This window comes from Lissotriton helveticus, chromosome 4_1 (genome assembly GCF_964261635.1).
Source record: "Lissotriton helveticus chromosome 4_1, aLisHel1.1, whole genome shotgun sequence".
Taxonomy (NCBI): Eukaryota; Metazoa; Chordata; class Amphibia; order Caudata; family Salamandridae; genus Lissotriton; species Lissotriton helveticus.
In genome coordinates, this window is record NC_136063.1 from 1,714,091,372 (window position 1) to 1,714,112,283 (window position 20,912).

Sequence of the window (20,912 nt, forward strand, 5' to 3'; positions counted from 1 at the left end):
CTGGAGCCACTGGCATTATGGATAAGAAGAGACCCAATCATGAGGGGGTTACGGTGGGCAGAAGGCTGGGAGGATCGCATTTCCCTGTATGCCGATTACTTTTTGTTATATCTGGCGTCACCAAGAGCCTCAATAAATAGAGCACTGCACATTTTCACACATTTTGGGAAATATTCCAGCTACTATATAAATTGGTCTAAATCAGTTATTTATATACTGGGGGGTGATTTCCCTTCGCTGCCCAGGGGCTTTGTAATTGCGGTAGGCAAAAGAGGGATTCAAATATTTGGGAATATATGTCACCAAAGACCCAATACGATACAATAAACACAACCTCTTGCCACCATTGCAGAGACTCAAGAGTGACGTTAAGCACTGGAAGTCTCTCCCACTGTCCCTTATGGGTCGCGCAGCGCTGTTTAAGATGATGGCCCTGCCTCAATTTTTGTATATACTACAAAACTCACAGAGTCCAGTACATGCAGACTATTGTAAGTCCATTGAAAGTGAACAGGGGGAACTATTCTGGGGAGGAAAATCACCACGTATAGCGACAAAAAAACTGGTACGGGATGGTATTGATCCAATACCAATAATTGATCAAAGAACAATACTCAACAACATCACTACAATGGCCCATACACATTCACCCAGTATCCCTGATGCGCTGGGGTCAATTTGTTTGTTTCATCAAATAATTATTTTTATTGATCCCTTTGGGACATCCGTTAAATAACTGATCTTGATATCAGCTTTCCTTCTATTTGGTCGATGGACCAATTAGTTGAATAGTAGATGGCAATGAGAAATACTAACTTACCAACCATTTGGTCAAAAGTTAATTACAGACTCTGGGTAAGGTTAATAATGACATTTTATCTCAATTTAAAAGTAAATCATCTGCATTAGGTCACAATTACAAACATTGAACCTCATGACAGGAGAAATTATGCGTTTTATACAGACTCGTTATGCAATGACATTATGCAATGAAGGAGTGGATAGAGTCAGAGACAAAAGATTTAACAAATCATTATGCCAAACAATAATATAACTAACGGAGGGATAGATGAAGAGACAATAGGTTCATCTAAAACAATGCATATCAATATAGTGTTGACGTAGTGGATAGATGGAGAGACCAAAGATTCAGAGACAAATACATGAAAGCTGAGATTCTGAGAACGATATAGGCTAAATACAAACCTATTGGTCTGTAGGAAAAACCACACCCTGAACCCAGGAGATGATGGAGGTTCCCCAAAAAGGAATCAGGTGACAAAGTTATAAGAACAGGGACAGGACAGCTAGGCCTCACTGTAAACCTACGGACAGCGACGCACCCCCCCTCTTCTCTCCTGTCAGCCTAAGCTTCTCCAAACCACACCCCTAAAGGCACCCTAATTATAGTCTAAATTGACATGTCCATCCCTCAAATGTTGCATTTTACCCTCAAACTCGCACAGGGATTGGTGGGCTAGGGAGGTGGGCGTTGTCAGGCCACTATGATTTCACCTTTATTCAATAACTTTTTTGTGGAAGACAGTTCCCATGGTCTGAATCTCAGCTTATTCACATGTTCCCCACAAAAGTTGCAAATTTACATTCATCTTCTTATGAATTAAAGTTATTCGAAGAGAACATCTCCGGTCCCACCATCGGGTACAGTAGTTGGCAAGCGACTGACCCCCTGGCTCTCACTCCTTCATGTCATCGGCAGTGCACAGCACATCTTTCTCTCCTCATGGCAGAACGATTTCGCTCCTAACATTTCCCCCCTCCCACCAAAGGCAAGTTAAATAAAATGGCGTCTTCCTCCAGCACACTAAAGTGAATAGAAATGAACATTTATTAATTATGTGATAATTAAACCATCACTGTTTACCTCCCACCATTCACTACTTCCCATTAATGTTACCTAGCATAAGCTTAGTGCGAAAAGCGGCATAAATCCTTACTTTATAGCATGATGCAATAGGCAAAATACTGGAACATATTCGGCCTATTCATGCAGTTTCTTTTAAACCACAAAGTTATTACATTATTATTCATTTACGTGTTAGTTCAGGCATGCGCAATGCAGTATCTCCATGTTCATGTTGGGTGCACCTTAATTTTACTATATCTACTTTTTGTTAGTACGTATTATGGGGTAACTCAATTCGAGCAGGTTTCCTTTTTGCGAAACCCTGCTCCATCAGTATGATGGTGGTATAGGACTCCCAGATGTTAGCAGATACTATTGGGTGGCTCAACTAGCAGCTATTAACCAATGCATATTTAGGCCCCAGGATGATCCCGGGTATACAATGGATAGAAGGCTTCTTCTGGGTGGGAACTCCTCAAGGGCTCTGTACTCCAGTCCTCCAAGAGCAAAATTAACAGGCCCAATTAAACATTCGGTCAGGTATGGCACACAGTTATTAGGAGCATGGGATGGGTTGGGAAAATCACGCAGGCCTCCCCCTTATGGTATGAGGAAATATTAGGCACCCTGAGAAACACGCTGGGACTCGATTGGGCTTTCTAGGGTCGGGGACCTTTGGAATGCGGGTGGGGTGATCCCCTTCACACAGTTATGGAAGGAATATGAGATGGCTGAGACAGAAACTTACTGTTATCCACAAATCAAACTCGCTCTTATACTTCCAAGATCTTTATCAAATTAGCAGTAGAAAGTGTTTCTGCCTAGGACATTCAGCGAAAATACAATTTTCATGATGGTATATTGGTGAAAATGAGCAATATTGCCAGAAACTGGTGGAAATAATGTAATCTGACCCCAGAATGTCTAGATACGACCCTGGTTAAATTTACCCTTGTGTGAAATATGACAGTTCGTACATACAAGATTCTCAAACCTTATTTTAGAAGTGCATTTTACCCAGAGTTTGCCAAATAGGAAGTGAGTAAATATAGAACTGTGGAAATATTTCATGTTGATTTGTGAAGAAGACTTATAATGTGACAATTAGAAGAGGAAAAAAATCATCACTTGTGACACTGATATATTATTTTGCGTGAAGTATCCTTATCTCACACCAAGTAAAGGTTGTTATACTGTTGTTCTCATAGCTATGCAAACATTTAATTTTGAGTCTTTTTTTGTTTAAGCCGAATTGTTCTTCTGTTGCCTCGGTGGGTCCTGGAGATATTGGGACATCAAAGACCACCCAGACGAAAGGTATGATCTTTGAGCCAAGATTCAATTTCTTTTTATCTACATGTGGGAAAACTACTGCATTCAAAACTTCGGAGTACCTCGCTCCTCAGCTTCTCCAGAGCTATATCTTTCATACTTGTAACAAAACTTAAATGAGCATTTTATCAAACAATATTGTTCTGGGATGTTCCCTCTCCCAGTAACGCAGATATCTCAAATGAACTGTGTCACTCCTGATTTTTAGGCCTATCTTGACAGCGCAGCATTCTCCAGATCTAAGGTGATCAACCAAAAAAAGAGCTTTCATGAGTACTACAGAGTTAGCCAGAGTACATTTTGGGATAACTGTTGTGTGCTTCTCTGGCATATGGAAGGAGTGCAGTCATGAGGAATGTATTACAGTCTTTTGTGTTTGAGAGCAGTATAGAATGCCCAGGGCTACACTATTCTACAGTGCATCTGTCACCTGACCGTATGCGATTAAGATTGCTAATATGAGTGTTGTCTTGTCGAGCTACTAAAACAGTTGTGGAATGATATTTGCCAAACTTCAATCAATCAAGCAGTATTTCTATAGCGTGGCTTCTCATCCGAGAGGGTATCCAAGCCCTGGCTGCAGGTATAATTCAAAGATCCAGCTCCTGAGTCCCTCCTGTAGTGGGTCAAATAGTGTGCAGTGCATAGGAGGAGGGCATTATAGGACTTGGCAGTGAGGTGGGAGAAGGAGCATTCTCAGGGGCGACAGATGCGTGGAATTTGAGGGAGGGTGAGGTCTGTGGAGCGGAGGTTCGTGAGAGGTTGGTGGAAAAGCAGGCGATGGTTTATGTAGGAAGGTCCTTGGTCTTGGTGGGCTTTGTCGGTATGGGTAAGATGCTTGATTGGCATCTCTTCTCGACGGGAAGCCAGTGTAGGTCCTTCAGGTGCTGTGTGATGTGGGTCCTCTTGGGTATGTTGAGGATCAGTCTGGCTGCTGCTTTCTAGATCGTCTGAGTCTTTTCATGAGCTTGGTGGTGGTTCCTGCATAGAGTGCGCTACCGTAGTTCAGCTGAATGGTGATTAGGGCCTGCATTATCATTCTCCTAGTGCTGATGGGGATCCTTTTGAAGACTTGGCCGAGCGTGTGGAAGCAGCTTGAGAAGACAGCATTGACCCGACATTTCATGGAGAGTTCGCTGTCCAAGATGATGCTGGGGTTGCAGGTGTGGTCTTTCGCATTGGGAGTGGATCTGAGTTTTGATGGCCACCAGGAATCATTCCAGAGGCCGGCATTCCTGCCAAAGATCAGTACTTCAGTTTTATCCGTGTTGAACTTTGGGCCGTTGTTCTTCATCCAGGCTGAGATGTTCTTCATACAGTTGTGGAAGTTGGTCTTTGTCGTGGTGGGGGTCTGTTGAGAGTGAGAGGATGAGCTGGGTATCGTCAGTGTAGGAGATGATGTTGATGTTGTGCGATCTGACGATGTCTGCGAATGGGGTCATGTAGATGGTGAAGAAGGTAGGACTGAGGGATGAGCCTTGAGGGACGTTACAGATTGTGTGCTTGGGTTGTTAGGTGAAGGGAAGGAGGCGGACTTTCTGGGTGCGCCCCGTGAGAAAGGATGCCATCCATCAGAGCGCCTCATATGTGATTCCGATCTGGAGCAGTCAATCGATGAGGTTGTAGTGGGAGACTGTTTTGAAGGCAGCAGAGAGGTCGAGCAGATTCAGGGTGGCTGATTCTCCTCTGTCGAGTAGGTTAGGGTGACGATATATCCTGTTGCAGTGATCAGGACTGTTTCGGTCCTATGGCTGACTCAGAAACCTGATTGGGAAGGATCAAGCAGGTTGTTTCTCTCCAGGTGTTCGGTGAGTTATAGGTTGATGGCTTTCTCCAGGACTTTGTCGGGAAGCAGGATCATTGAGATGGAACTGTAGTTGTGGAGCTCGCTGGGGTCTGCAGAGTGTTTCTTGGGGAGCGGTGGTACCTCTGCTTTTTTCCAGGCGTTGGGAAAGGTGGCTGTGGGGATGGAGGCATTGAGAATGGTGGTGGGCTGGTGGCTGATTTTTTTTCTTCTTTTCTTCTGAGGTTGAAAAAGTCGGTGGGGACATGGGTCTGTGGGTGCTCCAGAGTGGATGGAGTTCATTCCAGTGATTGTGTTCGGTGTGTTGAATTGTTCCTATGTGATGAGCAGGTGGTAGGCGGTGGTGGTCGATGGGATGCTGAGGAGGTCAGTGGAATTGGGATCGAAGTTTCTGTAGATGGTTTCTATCTTGTTGTGGAAGTGGTTGACGAGGGCTTTGCATAATTCCTTTGAGGAGGGGATCAAGATTTTGATGGGCGCCTTTGCCTTTTTTACAGGTTTGAGGTGGCGGTGGTAATCGTTGAGGGCTGATTTGAATGTGGCCCGGTCGCTGTGGTTCCTGCTGGTGCTTCATTTTCATTCCAATTGTTTCCATCTGTGCTTTGATGTGCGAGGTTCTGGGGTGTACCAGCTGGCTTGTTTGGTAGATCTTTGCGTTTTGGCAGATTTGGTGGGAGTGACTAGGTCGGCGGCGCTGGTGACACGTGTTGAAGTTCTCCACTGCCTGTCCATGTTGGTGGTTACATTGGGCTGTGTGATGCTGAGGGCGTTGGTGCTGAGTGACCTTGGTCCAGCTGCGGAAGGGAGCACTGTGGTGTTTGGGGTGGTGTGGGGAGGTCTGGCGAGGGTGTAGTCTACAATGGAGTGGTCTGACCAATGTGAGTTTCGAGGTGTGGCTGTATCTGAATCTGCTGCTGGACGTGAAGATGGGGTCCCAGCAAGTTTCCTGCTTTGTGGGTGGGATCTGTGACTAGTTGCTTGACACTGATGTTGTCCAATCTTTCCAGGAGGTCAGTAGAGTTGGTGTCAGTGGGGTCAACCCGTCCAAGTGTAAGTTAAGGTCTCCCAAGAAGATCCGGATTCGATTGAAAGCGGGGCTATGAATTCAACATTGGCTTCACTGAGGCCAGTTCACGGTCTGTATTGGAGGGTGCCTTTGATGGTGGTTTTTTCATCAGTGTGGAGCTGAAGTTTAGGTGTTCCATGATGGGCGTGGTTTTGTCATTCTTGATGGTGCAGGTGATAGATTCCTTGTGTACCACGGTGATGCCATATCCGTGTCTGTTGGTACAGTTTCAGTGTTACATCTTGTAGCCGATCGGTGTTGCCGTGGTGATGTCCTGGGCCGATGCTGAGGTGAGGCAGGTCTCTGTAATGAAGGTCACGTCTAGGGGGGGGTTGGATATGGTGTCCCAATCACGATGGATGGTCACTAAGTGTGGTCAAGTGAAGATATCCAACTGACCTACTTGTTGGTAATTGAGTTTCAATTCATTCTTAGGTTGTCTGGATTAACACAGACCCTCTTAAATGATGCGAGCATAGCCCTGAAATGGTTGATACACAATTCTAATACTCCTCATTGGTGAGTGTTGTGTCAATCCTTTGATGGTGGTGGGACTTGAGAGTGATAACAGTGGCGATGTTTATTGACTGATGAGGGATCTGGGTGTCTGTCTCCTTATGAATGCAGGTTCCCTAGCCAGGTGACTTTGTCCTGAAGAGACCCTTTTACCCACCCATGGCCGAAACATCAATGTTAATTCTCCCTTGTTTCTTGAATTGAGTGTGATTTACAGGATTGTGCAAGTCTTCAAGTACATGTATACCAAAAACAGTCCATTGAGCAAGGGATATTACAATTTGTCTTATGCATATGTTGGGAGACAGCCATGACAACGCGGGCTTTACACCGCGCTGCCATTACGACGCTGCCATCACAACGCATGTCATTACAACGACTTGCGCTAGTTGGCGCTAGATACTAAGGAATAGTAGATTTACTATTCCAACACCTTCCCTACTGTTGTGTAGGCTGGAGTTGTTATTGTAAATCATACTATTCCAAAATCCAGCGCCTACAGTGCAAGTCGTTGTAACGACTTGCGTTGTAATGGATGCGTCGTAATGGCAGCGTGGTGTAAAAGCCCGCGTTGTCATGACGTACATCCCATATGTTTTATGTATTCATGCACTCACTTGAGCACTGCGTTGTCTTTTTTTTATATTAAGTTGTACTGAATACTGCATAGAAATATTAGATAATATATTATGGCAACAGAACCCATCTCAGTCTGATTGTTGTCCTTTATGTGCAATTCAAGTGAGACCAGACTACTAAATTGTTAAATTAATACATGGAATAATGATCTCCCTAAATATTTTGAAGGTGTTTCCCAAATGCTAAAAGTGACCCACAAAGCACTTTGTATATATAGCTAATATTGACCCTGGTCCCCATGGGTGTATAGGGTTGTCCTTGTGACACGTCACACACTAGTGGGTCTGCTGCACTGATTGTACCACCCACTTAAATAGCCCTTTAAACATGTCTCGGGCCTGTCATTGCAGCTTGTGCATGTAGTTTTTAAACTGCCATTTTCACCTGGTAAAATAAACCTTTTGCCAGGCCCAAACCTTCCTTTATAATACACATAGGTCACCCCTAGTGTAGGCCCTGGACAGCCCAGATGTCAGGGTGCACTGTATTTAAAAGGTTGGGAATGTGAATTTAAGTTTTACATGTCCTGATAGTGAAAAACTCTTAAATCCATTTTTTACTACTGCAAGGTCTACCTTTCCCATAGGATATCATTGGAGTTGCCTTACTATGTTATTTCTGTAATTTACAAATGGTAATCGGTGACCCATTCATGTTTGATGTCTTCGGAATCACAATTTAAGATCCTAACTTATGGTGAAGTCGGATTTAAAATTGTTATTTTGACAATGCCACTTCTATAAAGTTCAAAAAGAACAATTGATGGAAGGAATGCAGAACAATGTCATACATTCACCCCAGTACAGACATGTGGGCCAAAATCCATTGTTTTTTTGCTCACCATGCCATTCCAGTTTGGACCCAGCCATATGCAAATCAGTCTTGACCCTGTGTCCAATGAGAACAGTCCAACCCAATCTGCCAGGCCAGGTCCTCCCTGAACTGGAAACCAGCATCTTAGGACCGGTTTGGGGATTTCAGCCCTCATCAGCCAGAATAGCGTGACTCCAGTGGCTTGGAGAACACTGGACCCACGTCTGGGAATACCCGTCCCACTCGGGGTGACCAATGCAAAAAGAACAATTGATGGATAGAATGTAGAACAATGTCATACATTTACCCCAGTACAGAGATCTGGGCCTAAATCCATCCTTGTGTTCACTTTTATAAAGTTGGCATTTTCCTGCCTTAGCCATTCAGTGCCTGTACCTTGGTCACATGATTTGCTGTAGCTGACAGTTGGGCTTTGTGTATTCCTCCTAGACAGCCACACACAAGAGGGAGCTTGGGTGGGCTTGGATGGGCTGTCACTGGTAGTATGGGATGGAAGGGCTGGGCACAGCCCCACTTACACTTGAATAGGCTGTGTCCTGACTCCACACAAAGGGATGTATACCCTCGGTAGTTCATCTGCGACCAGGACAGGGAAGGCAGTATATCTGGGGACTTCAAAGGGAAACCTCTGGAAGCTTCTCCCCCAATTCAAAGGCACAATTGGGTGTAAATACTGGACCTCAGACACCACCACTTCAGTACACTTCTGGACCTGTGGATACTCTGCCACAAAAAAGGACTGCTGTGCTTCTACATGGACTGCCACTCTCCTGGACAACTGCTCTAAAGGAACTGCTGACCTGCTGCCTGCCACCCTCTTGACTGGAAAGGAAGAACAGGACCTGCGACCCCATCTTGAACCCAGGACCCCGAGTGACTCCAAGAGCTAGTTTCCTGGCCTCCTGTTTCGAGCCTCAGTTCCATAAAAGTCTCCCCAAATAACTCTTGGACCCAGCTGCAGTGCGTTCCTGACCCACAGATGGTGCCTCTCAGGTCCTGTACCCTTGGTGTGACTTAAGGGCACCACTAAAATCAAGCTTTTGAGCTCTTCACTGTGGCAAATGGGCCCGTTCGCACTGAGACTGCTCCACCTGCACCGAAAACCGGCGTGAAGCGTTGTCAGGCCATCTCGTCGCACTGCAGCATCGACTGCTCGCTGAGAACTCCCAACGCGAAGCTCCTGCCCACCCGTCCGTGACTCCCAGTCTGCTCTTCTCGCCACACCAGTAGCTTCCTGGGGCGCTCTCCTTGCTCCTCACATCCCTTTCTGGAGCAAATGGGACTCTTGGCACAAAAGTGAGGAGGTAAATCTTCAGTGGGACTAATCTGGGAGTGCAGCCAACCTGCTACTTGAACTTTTGACTTTGACCCGGTCCAGCATGACCAGATGGCTGCAGTTGATGATTTGTGCTTTTAGGCGCTAATTTACTCTTTAATCTTTAAAAATTAATAACTCTGGTTCAGCTTATTGGTTTTTTTTTGTTGTCGTTTTGATCTTGTTTTATTTATCAAATTCTGCTCTATTTTTCTAATGTGGTTTAGGATCTTTTCATTGTGGTGTTTACACTATATTAGTGTTTGAAGTGTTGCACAAATGCTTTACACATTGCCTCTAAGTTAAGCCTGACTGCTATGTGCCAAGCTACCAGGGGGTTGAGCAAAGGGTAATTTGGGGCTTGTATGGGCCTTGCCCTGACAAGGATTGTGGTTGTTGCTTGACCAGTGCTCATACCCCAGTCAACCAGTCACCCAACTTCTCACAACTCCTCACCAAGGTAAGCTCTCCTCCACCGGAAAAATCATTGCTCTAACCCACGGGTACTCATAGTACGGCCCAGCCTTCCTTGGCTGGCCGTGGACCTTCGCAGACATCCTACATGTGTTTTTAAAAAAAATAAAAATTTAAAGAGTGTCCTGTGTCCGCAAACACTGCCGGTTGGAGCAGCGCTCAATGGGGGCCGAGCGATTCCAGCGAAGGTCAGAGTGGAGATGCAGGGGCACCAAGAAGAGGTGAAATACAACAATACCTCATTAACAATTAAGTGGTCTTTTAAAGACATGTGAAGTACTCAGGTGCAGCCTGGAAGCTGTCTCAGCCCCGGCTGACACACACGCACGCCAGGTGAGGTGACAGAGGGAGGGAGACAAAGGGAGGGGGGGAAGAGGGGGAGAGAGAGGCAGGGTGACAGAGGCAGGGTGACAGAGGCAGGGTGACAGAGGCAGGGTGACAGAGGCAGGGTGACAGAGGCAGGGTGACAGAGGCAGGGTGACAGAGGCAGGGTGACAGAGGCAGGGTGACAGAGGCAGGGTGACAGAGTCCAAGAGGGATGGAGTCCAAGAGGGATGGAGTCCAAGAGGGAGGGTAGACGGAGAGAGGGTAGACAGAGGGAGGGTAGACAGAGGGAGGGTAGACAGAGGGAGGGTAGACAGAGGGAGGGGGACGGAGGGAGGGAGACAGGGAGAGAGACGGAGGGCGAGAGGGAGGGAGGGGAAGAGGGAGGGAGGGGAAGAGGGAGGGAGGGGGGAGACAGAGGGAGGGGAAGACAGAGGGAGGGAGACAGAGGGTGACAGACAGAGGGAGACAGAGGAGACAGAGAGAGGGAGGGAGACAGGGGAGGAAACGCACGCAAAAGCCAATTGCAGCCGACGAAAAACAAACAAACACGCATGAGCGTGATTAGCTTTCAGAAGCCCCTACATGAAGCCTCACTGCACACCAACACTAGGCATGAGACCTAAACCACAACAAAGCACGTTATAAATATTGAGAACAAAATGAACATTTCCAGCATTGCTAGAATGTCATTTAAAATGCGCTATACTACGAGAGCATAAAAGGCAGAGCAACTTGCAATCTTGAGTTTCTTAGGGGTGCAGAAACTCACTGCGTAACTTGTTGACAACAAGGGCTGTCTTTTTCAGCGGAGGCATGAAGACAGTGTTCCTGCAAAGGGGCTCAGTCAGTCGGTCTTCCTCCAGGACTTGGCTTTATCAGCTTCTGACAAGATGTAACACCTGCGAAGTGTGCTGGCAGCAGGTGAGACCATCTCTGGCGATAATCTGGGCAAAAGACCTCTAGTGACAAGTGGTCAAGTGGCAGTCCTAAATTACTAAATCATGTCAGAAATTGGAATTTCTGACATAAGTTTAGGAATGTCTGAATTAGATTATTTGCATCAAGGTATGCGTCGCAGACATTTCCTTATGATCATGTAAGGCAAAAGGACATCAATTCAGACTGTTATTTTGGTTATATGTCTGTTAGTGTTCATATTTAACCTTGACATGGTGAGGAGTAGATGTTGTATCTATGTCATGAATCGAAGAACCTGACACTATCGCAGTTCCTAGAAAGAGAAGGGCTGGCGACATCTGTGTTTAACAGTAGACATGACAATGATTCTACATAAATCAGGGAATATGGTGACTTCCATTAAGGAAGATGGTGGCCTCCGTGAATGAAGATGGAGTCGGAACATAGAGTCTTTACGTCAGAGGGAGCTTCATCACGTGTCATCCATTTCAGATACATAGATCATAGACTACATTTGCAACCCTGAGCAGTCCGATTTCCTGGTCAAAACTGAAACATTTCAGTTTCTGCTGTCATTATAGTACCCAAAACTTTTCAAAAACACAGAGTGCATGGACATAAACGGGAGTTCATAAATTCTTCATGTCCCGCAACAAAGTTTGGACTGTCTCTAAAGTCCACGGACTTCTGCTGAAATCTGTGGTCGTTTTGGCATCTTTTGAAAATATGATGATATCCTTGACTGAAAAATGAAATGTCTGTTCGAGGCATGTGAGCTGCTGAATTCATATCTGTGCATAGATCGCCGCCTAGTGTTGGGTCCAGATGATTGCATATTGTTGTCCTGGAAGAGTCTTCGAAGTATCACGAGATAGGTGGCTCCTCCCTTGGACTACAGTGCGCATGGGCATCCTCTCCATCCCCAGATTGTTTTTTTCCACCATTGGGTTCGGATGTACTTTCCAGCACTCCAAGTTCGGAATCGAAATAAACTTTCCAAAAAGGCCAAAAGGCCTTCGGATTCGTCGGTATTGTTTTCGATCGGTACCGACAGGCTTTCTTCACCATTTGCTTGCACTCCGGTCGTCGATTCGGGCCGTTAGGCCTTCTCGACGCCACGTGAACCGACGGTCGATGGAACGAAGTCCATTCAAATATTGCCCGCAGTGCAACTCCAAGTTCCCGCACACAGATAAGCATCCCGTGTGCAACAAATGTTTATCACCAGATCATAATGAAGATAATTGCCTAGCTTGTGCCCAGTTCCGGTCCAAAAAGACGATCCGGAATCGGCGGGCGGCAAGGCAAGAAATAAGGAGGTCGGCACCGGAGCCCGAGAATATCTTCGACGATGAGGAAGAACTAGTTGACGCCGAAGACTCGGATCAAGAGGAAGATCAATAATCCGAGCACGACTCTGAATATTATATCGACGAGGAAAACAAATCGTCGATGTCGAAAAATACTATCAAGGCATCGTAGCTGTCGAAGACGACTCCGATGACAACGGGGGGCGAACCGTGAGTACACCGCCCCATACAGACACTACACCAATATCAGAGACTCAGGTCGAGGCATCGCCAACAGGCCTTAGCCAAGATCTAAATACTGGTTCTATAGCCCCGCCATACCGCCCGGCTAAGAACATACAAAAAGAGCCTTCTGAGACACGTAATCCAAGGCCGGTTCAATCGAAACCGAAACTCATCGACACGACAGTCTTTGGACCGAACGTCGTCGAACCGAAGGTGATAAACCCAAAGGGTGCCGAGCCGAAGGGCAGCGTTCCATATAAACCTTCGAAGCCAAAGGCCGTCGAATCGACCAAATCAAGTTTGACTGCCGAAAAAGTGAAGAAGCCGGTCGACGAAGGCAAAAGGGCTACGCCCAAGGCGGTCGTCGAACCGAAAGCGAAACCTAAGGTAGACCAACCGAAAGCGGCCGAGCCGAAGCCCATCGATCCGAAGAAGGGCATCGAGCCAAAGCCGCAGGCTCCGAGGACACCTCTACATACGAAAAAAGTTGCCGAACTGACGAAACCGATCGGTCCGAAAAAATTGTGCAACCTGTAAAAGACGTCGGACCGACAAAACCTGTCGGAAAGCCTCAAAAACCGAACCAGGCACCAAAAGCGGTCGAACCAATTAAAGGCATCGAACCGAAAAAGGTCAAACCTATAACTACGGCGCCAAGGCAAAAGACTGTGGAAGAGGAGATCATCCATCCAGACCCCTCCACAGAAGATCAGTCCAAGCTATATATTGACCCAAATACTGGGAAAGTGACTGTTTATACAAAAAAGAAAAGACCAGTGCCTGCTGAAGACTTTTCTAGAATTCCACTCAAAAAGAAGAGATGCTGTCTAACCTCTCCTATTCTTTTCCAACCTATCTCTCCAGCTATGCCTACTACTCCATATGCACCATACTCACCTGCACGCTCCGACTACAACCCAGATGAAGATCAGGACGCAGATATGGGTTTTGGATATCCACAAAATCCATATGTAGACCCCAATTCACAGCCATGGGGGTGGGGGGTGAGCCAGACACTGAGGGGGCTCTACCCATTACAGACCCAACTGTATACCCAGCTAAGCCATCACCCACAGAAGGCACAGTGGCTTTTAATACTTTAATAGATAGAGCAGCACTCTACCATAATGTAGACATGCATTCAGATGCTATAGAAGAAGATGTTCTATTTGATACGCTGGCAACATCAGAAAGAAGTGTCAAAACACTCCCCATGTTAAAGGGCGTCTAAAGCACGCAAACGACATATTCAAAGACACTGCTAGGGCACGTGTCATCAACCCTAGAATAGAGAAGAAGTATAGGGCTGCACCAGTAGACCCTACTTACATCAGGGGACAACTGCCTTTAGACTCATTGGTGGTATCCAACGCACAAAAGCGTGCAAATTCACAAACTACTGGAGAGGCTCCTCCTCCTGACAAGGAGTCAAAGATTTTAGAAGCATCAGGCAAGAGAGTGGCAGCTCAAGCAGCAAACTCATGGAGAATAGCCAATACTCAGGCCTTGCTGGCCAGATATGACAGGGCGCACTATGACAGTTTAGAAGGACTTCTCCAACACTTACCTGAGCCTTTCAAAGAGCAGGCGGATGAACTTATACAGGAGGGAAAGCTCATCACCAATGCCTCCATTAAGTGTGCTCTAGACGCGGCAGATACAGCTGCCAGATCTATCAACACAAGCGTACTGCTTAGGAGGCACGCATGGCTTCGCATATCTGGATTTAAGAGTGAAGTACAGGCCACAATTCTTAACCAGCCTATAAATCCAGATTTTTGGTTTGGTCCAGCAATTGACTCAATTCTGGACAAAATGAAAAAGGACACGGAGACTGCAAAGTGCATGGGAGCTCTGCAGTCCCAACAACACAGAGGCTTCTTTCGTCGCTTCAACTATAGAGGAGGAGCGCGAGGTAACACATTGCAGCAATCCTCCACATACAAAAGTAATACGCAATCCACATACAATAAGAACACAAACAGGGGTGGATACAGAGGAAATAATAACAAGGGCAGAGGTCGTGGAGGCAATGCCAATAGATCCTCCAATAACACCAAACAGTGACTTCTTGGCACTACCCCCAGACCATATAACACCGGTCGGGGGAAGACTACAACAGTTCCTGCCAGTCTGGTTAAACATCACTACAGACAAGTGGGTCAGGCAAATTATCCAACATGGCTATTGCCTAGAACTCACATCAACACCACCCAACATACCACCCGTACACCGTCCAATGTCAAAGGAACATATAACATTACTGCAGCAAGAGGTCATCAGTATGCTGCAAAAGGGGGCCATAGAACCAGTCCCACTAGAACATCAAGGAACAGGAGTATACTCACTATACTTCCTCATTCCAAAAAAGGACGGTTCTCTCAGACCAATATTGGACCTCAGGCCCCTCAACCTATACATTTTATCAGAGCATTTTCACATGCTCACTCTGCAACAAGTCTTACCACTGCTGCGCCAGGGAGACTTCCTAGCAACTCTAGACCTCAAAGACGCATACTTTCATATACCAATACACTCTGCTCACAGAAAGTATCTGAGGTTTACTATTCAAGGACAGCACTACCAGTTCAAAGTCCTACCATTCGGAGTAACAACAGCTCCACGGGTGTTCACCAAATGCCTAGCAACAGTGGCGACACATCTCAGGAGACAACACATTCATGTGTACCCATATCTGGACGATTGGCTAATACACGCGCCATCGGCCCAGCAATGTGCCAGCCACATGTCAAAGACCATTCATCTCCTGCACAGTCTAGGCTTCTCGCTAAACTACCCAAAGTCACACCTACAACCCTCCCACGTCCAACGGTACCTGGGAGCAACAATAGATATACTAGCAGCAAAGGCATACCCAAACGCAGCACGGATCAACGGAATGCAAATGTTAATCCAAAGGTTCAAACCACAACACTCATTGCCAGCTCGAGTGTTTATGCAACTAATAGGCATGATGGCCTCATGCATATTCATAGTCCCTCATGCCAGACTACACATGCGTCCGCTACAGGAGTGCCTAGCACAGCAGTGGAACCAGGTTCAGGGACAATTAAAAGACCTAGTGTTGGTGACCAGTCGGGCATACAGCTCTCTGCATTGGTGGAATCCACAAAACCTTTGCAAAGGACGACTGTTCCAGGAGCCTATCCCACAAATCGTAATGACGGCGGACGCATCCCTGCTAGGATGGGGAGCCCATGTCCTGCATTACCCAGTCCAGGGTCTATGGACAATACAACAAAAGAAGATGCACATCAATCTACTCGAGCTGATGGCGATCTTTCTAGCACTAAAGGCGTTCAAAAAACACTTATGCAACAAGACTGTGTTGATCCGGATGGACAACATGACAGCTATGTATTACATTCAGAAACAGGGAGGAACACATTCCCCACAGCTATCGCATCTAGCTCAAAGTGTGTGGAAATGGGCCATTCAAAGCAACAAGTTCCTCATGGCGGAACACCTCCCAGGCAAACACAATCAAATAGCCGACCTGCTCAGATGCACGAATGGGAGCTTCACCCCAATGTGCTCCAACCATTCTTCCGGAAGTGGGGACACCCGGAGATAGATCTATTTGCCACAAGCGAAATCGCAAAATGCCAGTACTTTGCCGCCAGGTTCCCACATCCGCAGTCGCAGGGCAATGCGATATGGATGAACTGGTCAGGCAGATTTGCGTACGCTTTTCCCCCAGCTCCACTAATACCGCTAGTGGCACGCAAAATGCGCCAACATTCGCTGACGCTAATCCTAGTTGCTCCCACATGGGCAAGCCAACCATGGTACACAACGTTCCTAGAACTGTCAGTGGTGCCTCATCAAAGACTGCGACTCACACCCAGTCTTCTAACTCAGAGCCATAGAGAAATCCAACACCCAGATCCACAACAGATGAACCTGGCGATCTGGCTCCTGAAATCCTAGAATTTGGATACATAAACTTGCCTCCAGACTGCATGAATATTATCAAAGAGGCAAGAAACCCCACTACAAGGGCATGTTATGCAGCAAAGTGGAAACGTTTCGTCATTTACTGCAGAAACAATGACATAAACCCATTAGATGCGTCTACACAAAACATCATTTGCTATCTCTTGTACCTACAACGCTGCAATTTAGCCTTCTCATCCATCAGGATACATTTAGCGGCACTAGCAGCTTATCTCCAAAACAGGCAACACCTTTCACTGTTTAGAGTGCCAGCAATTAAAGCATTTATGGAAGGACTTAAACGAGTAATTCCTCCAACGCACTCACCTTCACCAGTCTGGAATCTAAACATCGTTTTAACCAGACTTATGGGACCACCTTTTGAGCCACTACATTAATGCGAAATACAGTTTCTTACTTGGAAGGTAGCTTTCCTCATTGCCATTACTTCACTTAGAAGAGTTAGTGAGCTGCAAGCCCTAACTATTCAAGAACCATACATTCAAGTACATACAAATAGAGTAGTTCTCAAAACAAACCCTAAATTCATGCCAAAAGTGGTATCCCATTTTCATATAAATCAGACAATAGAACTGCCAGTGTTCTTTCAAAATCCACAAAGAGAAGCAGAAAGGGCCTTGCATACGCTAGATGTCAAGAGAGCTCTGCTATACTATATAGATAGAACTAAGGCATTTCGAAAAACAAAACAGTTGTTTGTTGCTTTCTCACCGCAACACAAGGGTAACCCTATTTCAAAATCAGGTATTACCAGATGGATCGTTAAGTGCATTCAGATATGTTATTTAAAAGCAAAACGCACATTAACAGTTCCCCCTAGGGCGCATTCTACACGCAAACTAGGGGCATCCATGGCTTTCCTAGGAAATATTCCTTTACACGAAATCTGTAGAGCAGCCACATGGTCAACCATACATACATTTACCAAACACTATTGTGTAGATGTACATTCCAAACAGCAAGCTGCTCTAGGACAGGCTGTTCTCAAGACTCTTTTTCAGACTGCTGCAGCTGGCACAGGCAACCATCGCTAGGGGAGATACTGCTATACATTCTATGCACAGATATGAATTCAGCAACCCACATGCCTCAAACGGAATATGCTACTTACCAGTATGCATCTGTTCTTGGCATGTAGGGCTGCTGACATTCATATCGCCCATCCGCCTCCCCGGTGCCTGTCGCAGCTGTAGCATTCACTCTTTGCATGGACATCTCTTACTGTACTATACTCAATCTCTGCCACAATGGCGAAAAACAATCTGGGGATGGAGAGGATGCCCATGCGCACTGTAGTCCAAGGGAGGAGCCACCTATCTCGTGATACTTCGAAGACTCTTCCAGGACAACAATATGCAATCATCCGGACCCAACACTAGGCGGCGATCTATGCACAGATATGAATGTCAGCAGCCCTACATGCCAAGAACAGATGCATACTGGTAAGTAGCATATTCCTTCTAACACAATTCAAGTGCTTGTTTCTCCGCAACAAGAGCAATGCTGATTTTTAGAGAGCAAATGTTTTGCTCTCGGGAGTCCGTGCTATATTCCACTTCTAAGTAATGCCTGACATAGCGGAGAAGCTTCTAGGACCTTGATCAGCTTCTCAACCTCAGTCAGAGGAAGAAAAGGTTATACGTGCAGCAGGACACTGTCAACACAGAGAACACCAAAGCGCAATACTTTGGGGATTTTACCCATTTCCTCAAAGAGAGAAAACTTAATGCCTGAAGGTAAACACTTTGACCAGGAGATGAGGGGTGGGTGGGATGGGTGAAAGTGGACAGAGAGGTATAGCGTGAACTTTAAATGGATTTTAAGAGTGTGCAGGCAAAGGAGGAATTAAAAAAAATTCCTGCGTGGCCAATGTGAAAGTAAGGCACTAGACTCGGGAATCAGGAATCCAAGCAAATATCCTTGCAAAGGTTCTGCAGCAGTTTGATAAGGTGAACAACCCTCGCCTCAGCATCTTTTCATTCTCTTGCAGGCATGCATAACTATGTGTGATGCAGCAAACAAAATCCTATGGTTGAAAAAAAGAATTCATTAGAAGACTACCACAAATACCACCTTTAAAAAAAATATTGCTTCTAGTTTTAAAGTAGCAGTCTTCCCCTAATAATGCGCCAAACATAATTAATTTAAACACAGCAAAAAAATACACAAAACTGGCCCCAAAAAAACACCAGCTAAAAATAGTTTTTTCTGAGACCTAGCCACAAAATTTAGTTTAAAAAAGCTGAGGGCCTAGTCACAAAGTCATTTTGGAGCATGTAAACTAGTACTCCTCTGGTAGTCTTTTACGTACCCTTGAATGCCTTTGCAAATTCCCCATAAAACATGTAAATTGTGAATATTCAGGGAATATACATACATACTTTACACAAATAGAAAGGACTGTGCCCTTTAATAATACTGATTTGGACACTCCAGAGAAGAGTCACAAAGGTGTGTAAGTGTACATAATAGCGTACACCTGTAGTACTACTTCCCATACTCATAAATGGATTCATGAAATGCTCACCATGTGTCTATTTAGTCTTAGGTCATGCAAAACCACCTGCCATGGGTTTGGAGCAGGGCCTGGCCGAAGACTGCATGCAGTGGGTGTTGGCCACCCCAGAGGGTTGGTTGATGGGCCTGCTTGTATGCCTCGTCATATGGCCAACTCCTGAAGTTAATGTTTGAAGGCAAGCTGCAGTGGGAGCTAAGTCCTGCAGTGAACGCCGTTTTATAATACTAAAAGTTTTGCATAGCAGGACAGGTCGTGCTTTCTGGTGTGGGTGTAGGCCATCAGGCATTGACGCACTTGGCCGCCCATGCACGTTGCATGTAATACATCATCAAAAAAACCAGAATTTATATTGAAGTAAGCACATCTAAAGTACTTGATGGTAACAACTTAAAATCGGAAAAAACATTGAAATTCTTCAGTTATGCTTAGCTTCTAAATCCTTACCCCACTCGGCAGCCATACAGACTATAACTTGCTCACCAATGTAATGCTTATGACCTCCCAAAATGGATATCAGTAAGATCAGTTCAATATAATTGCATACAACACATACCTAAATCATACTGTATACATAGCTGTTTCATTGTTGATCTTGATGGTAACACCATCTGACCTGTCACCGGGGGTTCATTTATGTCATTTGTGATGGGACCTTTTTACACAGTGGGTGAGGTCACAAGAATTGCATTTGGTGTGATAGTTATAATTAGCATGAAATTTGTGTGAGTTAATGATTGTGAATTTAACAATAACGGTGAATTTTAGTGGGTTTTAGTTCAGCTGCAGATAGAGAAGAGAGAGATTTGGTATTTTGTTTAGGTGCTTTTGGTTCTCTTGGCTGGTGATCAGCTGTTCAAGAGCCCTGCGTGGTTCAACGGCCTGGCCTCCTTCATATTTAGGGTTTATTGCCAATTGCCTAATTTGTGAATGCATTAATTTTTACTGCTTCCAGACTTTGAATTACTTCTGTCATGTGTTAAAGGATGTGAAGGAACTCTGGTAGAACATATTAGTCCATCTGGACATACTCTCTTTTTCCATATACCGAAGAAGGATCTATCTGTCCAGTCAAGCGTGAAATCCAGATTGTACTGTCAAGGGGCAGTGGAGAAGGGAACATACTGAAATGTCTCTCAGTTGCTCCTGTATTAGATAGGGAAACGCAATGGAGGAGTCAGTCGGGGTAACTTACTATATGAGCAAGGATATTTTGTATGGTCTTCCAACTGTTATACCATTAATATCTCTGTTATCTTTTATGGGGCAGTGTTTCTAAAGATAAGGCGAATGCAAGCAGTGACAGCAGGCACCCTGTCTAGATCACACCGGCACAAAGAAAATGCTTAAGATCGATATTTATTTACTTTAACTCTAGCTTCCGAGGTTTTTTTTGTAGCCTATATCAACTGTATGTTGATACTGGCTTAATATAGTATGTTACTGCTGATCGTTCTTGTTACCTCGCCAAGATATTGCAAGCAACATCTGAGATAGGGGTTATTGGCAGAGCTCTTTCTGTAGGTGATGACATCTACTTATGTTTCTAGATATATGGTCTTTTTGCTTCTCCATCAGGGTCGGAGTGCAAAACATTCTAAATATTTCCTGTTTCTGATGTTTCTTCGAACCGCACCATTTGCTGGGCAGAGCTGATAAAAGTCCTTGAATGCTCAATGTAGCTTACTCTGGTTAGCTTTGAGGCACCAGGTTTATTTAAAACATTTGTATCGTATTCACAATCAAATATATAAAACAAACACCACTCACTTCATGACGCTTTCATGAATGG

General features: G+C 45.4%; 1 protein-coding gene across 2 annotated transcripts in view; it reads left to right on the plus strand.

Annotated features, from left to right (window-relative positions):
- Nucleotides 1-20,912, plus strand: part of DNAAF6 (dynein axonemal assembly factor 6) — a 184,439-nt gene that overhangs the window by 40,868 nt on the left and 122,659 nt on the right. For both annotated transcript variants that reach the window (XM_078688387.1, XM_078688388.1), the window contains one exon: nucleotides 3,115-3,184. In XM_078688387.1, coding sequence (XP_078544513.1) covers nucleotides 3,115-3,184 — 70 coding nt within the window. The remainder of the gene's footprint in view (nucleotides 1-3,114; nucleotides 3,185-20,912) is intronic.